At 39.9% G+C, this 8,757-nt stretch overlaps 2 protein-coding genes across 4 annotated transcripts in view; both read right to left on the bottom strand.

The window, feature by feature from the left end:
- Positions 1-510: 510 nt before the first annotated feature.
- Positions 511-4,684, bottom strand: LOC309487289 (arylsulfatase I). Its single transcript, XM_082154901.1, has 4 exons — positions 4,056-4,684; positions 2,596-3,191; positions 1,816-2,148; positions 511-1,732 (listed from the first exon to the last, which is right to left on the bottom strand). Exons 2-4 carry the CDS (start codon positions 2,853-2,855, stop codon positions 616-618), a joined length of 1,710 nt encoding a protein of 569 aa, XP_082011027.1. The 5' UTR covers positions 2,856-3,191; positions 4,056-4,684; the 3' UTR covers positions 511-615.
- A 2,127-nt stretch (positions 4,685-6,811) lies between these two features.
- The window catches only part of ndst2a (N-deacetylase/N-sulfotransferase (heparan glucosaminyl) 2a), a 124,847-nt gene continuing 122,901 nt past the window's right edge, over positions 6,812-8,757 (bottom strand). For all 3 annotated transcript variants that reach the window (XM_082154115.1, XM_082154117.1, XM_082154116.1), the window contains exon 16: positions 6,812-7,875. In XM_082154115.1, the coding sequence (XP_082010241.1) occupies positions 7,750-7,875 (126 nt within the window). In that variant the 3' untranslated portion in view covers positions 6,812-7,749. The remainder of the gene's footprint in view (positions 7,876-8,757) is intronic.

The raw sequence follows: 8,757 nt of genomic DNA, 5'->3' as shown, positions 1-8,757 counted from the left end.
AAGGAATGCAAGAGGACAAGAAACAGGTGGAGGAGAAAGTGCAGAAACAATGAAGAATTGTGTGTTATTCTAGTTGTGGTGGGCTATGTCAGAGCGGATTTGGATGGAGCACAAGCATAAAAGCAAAAGGTAGGAGAATAAGAGGCGTGAGGAGGAGTGCAAGGCAGAGGCATGTCAGAGAAAGAACAGATAGATGAGAGAAAGTGAACCAGGGGGTGGACTGGAGAACACTAGTCCACAAACAAGTGAAGAACAATTTAACTGCTGTATTATTCCTTATTAAATCATTGCCACTACTTGCATTATTTTATGTAGTCAAATAACTGGATCATCTAATAAAGATCCAGTAACATCTACATTAAGTGCTTAAGGAGTCACATGTGATCAAATTCTTTCTGCTCTTGTCTGGAACCCATTAACAGTAGGTGATCTGAACTTTACAGTAAAATCCATTGCATCCAACAGATGGGAACTTAGGTGTAAAAATCTTAGTTCACAATGCAGGCAGGACATATTACACACAGCCAGTGTGCCACAAATAATCTTGCAAAGATGAGTTAAATGGACTGCCAGAATAAAATAGCTTTGTGGATCCTGTCCACAACTACCTCTTGACTACAAGAACAAAGTGGCCCTTTGCATACGGGTACCAACCTTTTTGAATAAGGCCCTGAGTTTACAGACTTTACAGGTACTCTTGGATCTGGCCTTTCTGTTTATGCTGTCTGGTTCCTCATCATCCCCTTCGTCTCTTGTTTCTTCCTGTCCTAGCCAAGGAGTCCACACCCCTCCATGAAGTTGCGGGTCCGCCATTGGGTCGTCTGGTGGATTACGTGGAGACACAGCAGTCCGGTTGTACTCAGCAAGCCGGGTCAAAAGCATTTTGACCACCTCAGGCCGTGCCTCTGCCAAATCTGCCCTTTCGTAGGGATCAGCAGTGACGTTGAAAAGATAGACAGACTTCCCCCGCTGGTCTCGTCTCTTTTCCATGCTCTGCCACTGCTGCGGACCTCCTGGCATCGTCTGTGGACCTCCTGGCATCGTCTGTGGAGGGAACCAGTCTCCATCGCCTACGTTTCCTGTCAGAAGTTTCCAGTCACCAACTCGAATGGCTGCACGCACTCCTGTATCCCAGATCCCAAAACCATTAAGAGTTAGGAGTCTCGGGTCAACTTCTCCATGCCTGCGTGACACTGGGTCAATGTTGAAGAGGATTTCAGTTCGTGGACAGGGTAGGCCGCTACTTATAGCGCCCCAAACATCTTGGCCATCCAGGTGGCTGGAATCAGACTCTCGGTGTCCTGCAAGAGACAGCAAGGTTGGGTACCAATCGGAAACATGAATCAGAGCCTGACTCACCACCCCCTTCCTTTTCAAAAGTGGGCTGTGTACAAAGCCAACTGCTCGAACTCCGCCTTCCCAGTAGGAGCCTTTGCCACCACGCAGGGGCCAATTACAACCCCCTGAGAGAGGTTGGCCCCCGTTGTCTGAAGAGTAGATGAGCACAGAGTTGTTGTAGTAGCCTCGCCCCCGCAGCTCACTGACAATCTCCCCTACTGACTCATCTACACCGCTCACCATTGCGGCATAGTGGCGCCGAGGTCTGTTGCCAAGTGTCTGGTAGCGTCTGAGAAGATGCCCTGGAGCTTGTAACGGTGTGTGCACGGCCTGAAGGGCCACATATAGAAACAGGGGTTTCCGCTGGTCATGATGTCTCAGGATTTCTTTCACTCTGCAAGAGTCCAAATGACAACAGAAGCATGCATGACCCATTGCAGCAAAGTATTTGGTTTATAAATGGCTGCAGTTTCTCACCTCTCAGTGTAAAGCCTTGTTGAGTAATTTCCACTCAGCTCCCAGGCTGGCCGGTCTCCATCGTGCAGATCGAACCCACAGGCCTCGGTACCGTCACAGCTTTGGAAGTTAAAATGGTCTCCGCTGCCCGTCAGTGATCCAAGGAAGCTTTGAAATCCACGGCTCGTTGGCAGACACTCGGGCCGGCAGAAACCCAGGTGCCATTTCCCTACCATGTGGGTGCTGTAGCCAGCCTGCCGGAGCCTCTCAGGGAGCGTTGGTATGTCAGGGGGCAGGCAGAGGGGCTGGCGTGCACGGATGATCGAGTGTTGAAGCCCAGTGTGAATCTGATACCTGAAGAAAAATATAGTAGGTGGTGATTGTGATGGAGGAACACTGTCTATATAGCAGGGTTCCTCAAATCTGGCCACTGCCCTGCAGAGCTTAGCTAAAACCAGGATCAAACTCACCAACCTAATTTTCTAGTAACTCTGAAGACCTTGATGAACTTGCTCAAATGTCTTTGATTAGGATTGGAGCTAAACTCTGCAGGAGAGGAACCCTTGTTTATACCAATACATTCACTGGGTTTAACCACAACAGAGAACAGATACTAATATTGAATATCCAATATAACATTAAATTAAACAGGATAGGATCATATTAATAGTAATAATATTAAGATTATGATTATTAGTATGAAGTCTCATTGCATTCAGGTATGACATACACACAGACACATACATACACAGCAGGATTCATATAATATTGGCATTAGAACAACAATAGTAAGTCTCTTACCGTCCAGTCATAAGCTGGCTTCGTGAGGGGGAACAGATGGGCTGAACATAGTAGTTTTCCAGCTTCACCCCTTCACCAGCCAGTTGGTCCAACACGGGCGTGTGGATCTCTGAGCCATGGTACCCGATGTCATTGAAGCCTTGGTCATCCACCATCACGAAAACAATATGTGGGGGAACTCTGCCCGGTCTGAGAATCTTTCCCTCCGTAGTGTGTAGCAGTCCAAGCACCAAGCAGAAGCCAAGCACCAACACATCCATAATGTATATACCAATCCACCAGGTTGGTCGTTCATTGACTAGCCCTTTGGTGATTCTAAATGTTGACTTTCAACCAAGACAAATTAACAGAGAAAGCTTGCTGTTATGATCCATCGGGGTGCATGAAGGTCCTTTTTCCCCCACTGAAGTAGATTTTGCTCTTTTAATTTAATTTGAAACTAGTGTTTAATGAAATCCGTTCTGTAGGTCTTCTCGATTTGTTATACTAGGATGGTATGCTGTATGTCTGAGAAACTTTTCAAGCTGAGATGATTTGTCCAAGAGTAAACACTGCTGTCTTCTAACAAGACCATGCTACATTCCTCTAGCACACACCTACAGGATCAGGATAACAGAACAGTAATCGAAAGTGTGTTATGCATCATAAAAAAAAAAAGTCATTATAAATTTAGCTATTTTCAGTTTATAGCACATAGTTTATATACTTTTAGCATTACTTTTTAAACGTTATATTAAGTTTCATTGTGTGATGTTGCATGTGAATGTTTCTTGATAGGGGGAAATGTAAAAAAAATATGGAAATATGATGAAAATACAGGACAACAAAAAAAAGAAAGAAGAAAAACAAACAAACAAGGAAATACATTGTTGACACCATCTGGTCAGCAAGTGTATTACACCCAACTAATATTAGGTACTGTAGGATATTACCTGTGGATGATATTGACAAAACAACAAGCATTAGTGCAAGTGAAGCAGTGCTGATGAGACAAACCTCACAAATCGTTTCACTGATACTTTAATTACCTCAGAACCACAGAAAGGCGTTTACCTAATAATGAGTTCCCAGAACAGAGGCTGTGGAGGCTGACTTTCCTGTATAGTGGCTAACTGATGCTTACTGTGGAACAGTGGAAGTATGCATGTAAGGGACAAACACTGATCTGCTGTATAAAGCTCAATAAAGTATATACTTGCACATCGATTAAAGGGACCGTTCACCCAAAACTAAAAATTCAGTCGTCATTTACCGGTACTCACCCTTGTGTTGGTTCAAAGCTGTATGACTATTTCTTTTGCTGAACACAAAATATTTTTTGAAGAATGCTTCCATTGTATGAACCTCCCCCCCTCCCCCCCCATTGTATCCATAGAATCAGTAGCAACCACCGAAATACACTCCAACATACCAGGCCTGAGCTTGCATTTAGAGTAAATGTGTCATGTTGTGAAACCTACCAATTCAATCAATCAAAGCAGAAGGAAGCCAGATGACCACTGATAGATAACAAATGTGTCATTTGCAACCACCACACCTACACCAGGAACAGCTATAGATAAAGCTATGAGGCCATGACAGTACATTACTGCTGTAGTTTTACAGATGAAGGTTGTGAGAATTCAAACAGGGAAACAAACAACACCACACAAGCGCACGCTCTCCTATGAGAGGAGAGGTGCGGCACACATATCCGACCCTCTGAAGGGCTATCGACCGCACTCAGGTTTGCTCTGCCAGCGAACTCCTCTATGTAGCAGAGAGGAAATCAATGCCACAAAATGAGTCAATTTCCTACATTAAGCCAAAACAGACGACAGTCTCACCCAAGTGGGAAATTTCACAGCCATTTCAGTGCAGGGAGAGAAAATGGAGGCGGCAGCCAGAGGGAAAGAGACAGAAAAACAAAACAAAACAAAAAAAAACCCACTCAAAATGAACAGCCTGGCCTGTTCAGGCTTTAGTGCAACTGGTTTTTCATCAGGACCCAGATTTTACCTTGGACATTGTGGTAACCTAACTCAGTACTTAAATGATTGACACTAAAAGTGTGGCCCTTTTACTACGAGAGACTAAACAGATGTCGAGTATTACAAGCCTTAAAGGTATTGTTCACGTGAATATTATATATATATATATATATATATATATATATATATAAATATATATGAAAGTCATAGGTTTGGAACTAAATGAGTAAATGACAGAATTTTCTTTTCTATCTCTTTACATTATTGAAAGCACAACATAAAAGTACATAACACAACTAAATATACATGAATAATACACAAACTCACCCCTATCTATCCCTTTAATCAATAGATAAATGGAAATGTTCTAGAGGTACAGCGTGTGTATGCATGCATTATGTGAGATGAGGAGAGCATTAAACCATCACCAAATTACTCAAGTCTGTAGCGCCACTATGTGGGGTAAAAAGGCATAACACCTATAATGTTACTTATGGAGCTACCAAAAGGACAGTAATATACAACCGTGCTGCATTCAAAAATGCAATTATTTATGCATTTATTTACAAAACTGACTAAAGACAGGTGCACATCAGGCACTCATGCATGGTGTTGGCGTATTCAGAGAAACTTTTTTCATATTTAGAGTGCATTTTGAAAGAGAAATGAAATCACCTTTTCATTTATGTATCTTTTTACAGACATGTTTTCTCTTAGCAAATCTTCCACAGGAAGCTCATTATGCAGCAGTGTGATCTGTGGTGAGAGAAATGTGGTTTGCTTGAAGTCACTGCGATGGAGACTGAGCTACTTTAAAATATTTATGTATTCACTATTAGACACAATATGACTGTTACACACATATTTTTTCATTTTCTTGTGCTTTTGGGCAGCAAATATAAAAATATTAAAAAGAGCTTCCCTAGACAGGACTGTGTGTTCCCTTTAAAAGTTGATTTGGTGGCAACACCCACAGGCAGCTATTTTCTAGGTAGGCAAGTACAGTTCGTCTACTTGAATAATAATTTAAAAAAATCTCTAAAACGGATGGCATTTTAGGATCATACACTACATTTAAAAAGTTTGGGGTCAGTAAGACTTTTTGTTGTTGCTAAAATAAATGAGTACTTTTATTCAATAAGGACGCATTACATTGATCAAGATTAATAGTAAAGAGATATATATATATATATATATATATATATGTCATTTTATTTTAAACAAATTGTGTTCTTTTGAACTCTTTCAACAGATAATCCTGAAAAAATGTTTTATCAAGGTTTTCAAAACATTAACATTGATAATAAGAAATGTTTCTTGAGCACCAAATCAGCATATTAAAATAATTTCGGAAGGATCATATGACATTAAAGTCTGGATTAATGGCTGCAAAAAAATTCAGCTTTGCCACCAGATGAATAAATTACATGTGAAATTAAAATAGAAAATGTTAAATTGTAATAATATTACACAATATTGCTGTTTTTACTGTATCTTTGATCAAACAAATGCAGCCTTGGTAAGAATAAGAGTAATAAGAATAATAAATAAAAAAACCTTACTGACCCCAAACTTTTGAACAGTAGTGTGTATCTAATAAAATCTAAATAAAACTAGTATCAAAACACTGGTATTAAATTTTACCTGAGCTCAAATAGCTTAAAAAAAAAACATTTTCAGTTTTGTCCAGCTAATACACATGGGCTGCATCTGAAATCGCATACTTCTCTACTATATAGTAGGTGAAAAACAGCATGTGACAAAAGTATGTCAGAATTCACATTACTCATAAAAGAGTAGGCAAAAAGTAACCGGATGACCTACTTCTTCCGGCGAGATTCTGAAGAGTGCATACAATGGGAACTATACTATCCCATGAGGCCACGGGAGAGGATTTGTGAATGACTGATGCTAGTAGGTCACGTGATAAGGGGAACATGGCGGATGTAGTACGTCCAGATTACATTCATACTACACACTCTCATACTATACAGAATGTACCTTTTTTTTTGTGGTCGTGGAGTAATTACTTATTCAAAATAAGTACCACTACCTACTCAGGAGAGTATGCGATTTTGGACGCAGCCATGCATGTTCTAAAGAACAAAAAAATAAAAATAAATCAGGAATCAGATTGTGACTCCATGAATTCTATGACCAAAATATTTCCACCAACTTTTTAGCCCATAGGCCTGCTCTTTTTTGCAAAATGCTCAATACCAGATCAAATGAGTCACACAAACATATCCAACCTCTCTAAGAGTTTATTAGAGATAATACAGCGTTGGGAGTTTTTAAAATACAGTTTTTTTTTTACAAAAGAAAAAGAAAAGAAAAAAAAGAAAAATAGACTAGACAGCAGCTTCTCCTTGTATAGGACAGACTACACAGCACGGGACAGCCCCTCTCCTCTCCCGCTTTCACAGCTCCTGACATACAACACATCTGCCACAGCATCTACAGTAACTTCCACATGTCAGTGTGCGTAGTGTAGAGGAAAGTGCATGGTTAGGATAAATACGGGGATACACCTGATAAGACACTTTTCACTGGATTCTAGTGGGAGACGAGACATTGCTCCCTCGATTGCATATCTTTCTTACTGTTTGGTTTCTGATCCAGCTTTGTGCGTTTGTGTGTGTGGAGAAGAGAAGGGCTGCGGATCTGACGTCCTCTAAGTGTCCTACTCAAACAGAGGTCTGGCTGTACACAAATGCTTTCAGGTTCAACTGATGTCTATTCAGTCATAATCCCACCCACCCAGTCCCAAAATATACAACGCTTTTAAATGTACAATGCTTTACAATCATTCCTCAGGAGAGATGAGCAAGGCTAGACTGTGTGTGTGTGTGTGTTTGTACGAGTACTAGTGTGTATTAACACACTTAAGTCACCAGTTTATTCATGCTTGTCCACACTGGTTGTGCGTTCTGGTCCTGATAGGTAGATCTGTCATTAAGAGAAGAGAAGGGACTACATATCCCAGCATTCCCTCATCTTCAACATGCCAGACAGGGCATGTGAGCACCTTGGCAGCAGGGAGAGGCTGAAGTTTGCAGTCCACTCAAAGCCGTCACTCATTTCATCTGCTACTATAGTTTTGAACCAAGTGGTTTTGGTACCTCTGTAGTGAGCGGACTGTTTTTTTAGGTGTTCTGATACTGGAGGTGCAGGAGACGTCCTCTCAGCTCCAGCTGCTGCTCTGGAGCTCTTCTCTGAGCCAGGTAGGTAATGCCTGGCCCAGCCGATTCAGCAGCCGTAACAATTCCAGGTTATGCTCCCGGTAGTACTCCGTCAGGAAGGCACGTGTCTGGGAAAGACACAAACAGAGCTGTTTCAGGAAACCTGCAGCTTATAACTGTTGTGTGTCCTAACTAAAAACAGCCTGTAGCAATGACTATGTTTGCAATATAGAACATCCTAGAGTACCATTGCTTAAATGCTTACATTTACCTGCTACAGTTTGTGTTTTATAACAACAACTTCCCAGAAATGATTTCAAGTAGTAGTCCACAAATTAAATAAAAACATTAGAAAATGTAGTTATTAAATTTAAAATGTATTTAAAACTATTAAATCTATTTAAAAACAACTTCCTAAGTGGTATTATTATTATTAACACAATTATAAACTGAAATATTATAATTGTATTATTATTATTATTAGAAATATAATATAATAATATAAATAACATTTTGTAATTAGAAATTAGTTCTATAATTATCAAATTATAACTGTTATAAAAAAATTCCAAATGTTTGATTATTATTATACCAAAGATTCATGTGGTGAAATCAGCTTATTATTGTTATTCATATTAATTTGTTGTTAACAAAAATAATTGTTATTTTTGAATTTGTGTTAATTCTATTATTATTATTATTATTAGTGGTAGTAATATTACATATTTGTAATTACATTAATATAAAATTACAAATTGTTTGGATTATTATCAATATTCAAATTGCCAAAAGCAGCTTTTCCACTGTCGGGCCGAGCGGTTCTAAGAACGGGTTGGCCCGACAGTGGAAAAGCACCTAAAGATTCATGAAGTGGAATCCGCTGATTATTTTAACAGATGTGTTTTTGTGTACATTTATTGATTGTTTGTTTGTTTTCACTAAGAAATTTTCCCTATGCAGTTTTTTCATTAAGCAATAAACGAAAATATGACAAATAGCCTAGAATGGCA

This window comes from Leuciscus leuciscus, assembly GCF_965113295.1.
Source record: "Leuciscus leuciscus genome assembly, chromosome: 22".
NCBI classification, from domain to species: domain Eukaryota; kingdom Metazoa; phylum Chordata; class Actinopteri; order Cypriniformes; family Leuciscidae; genus Leuciscus; species Leuciscus leuciscus.
The sequence above is the reverse complement of the archived record's forward strand: the minus strand, read 5'-3'. Positions and strand labels throughout refer to the sequence as shown.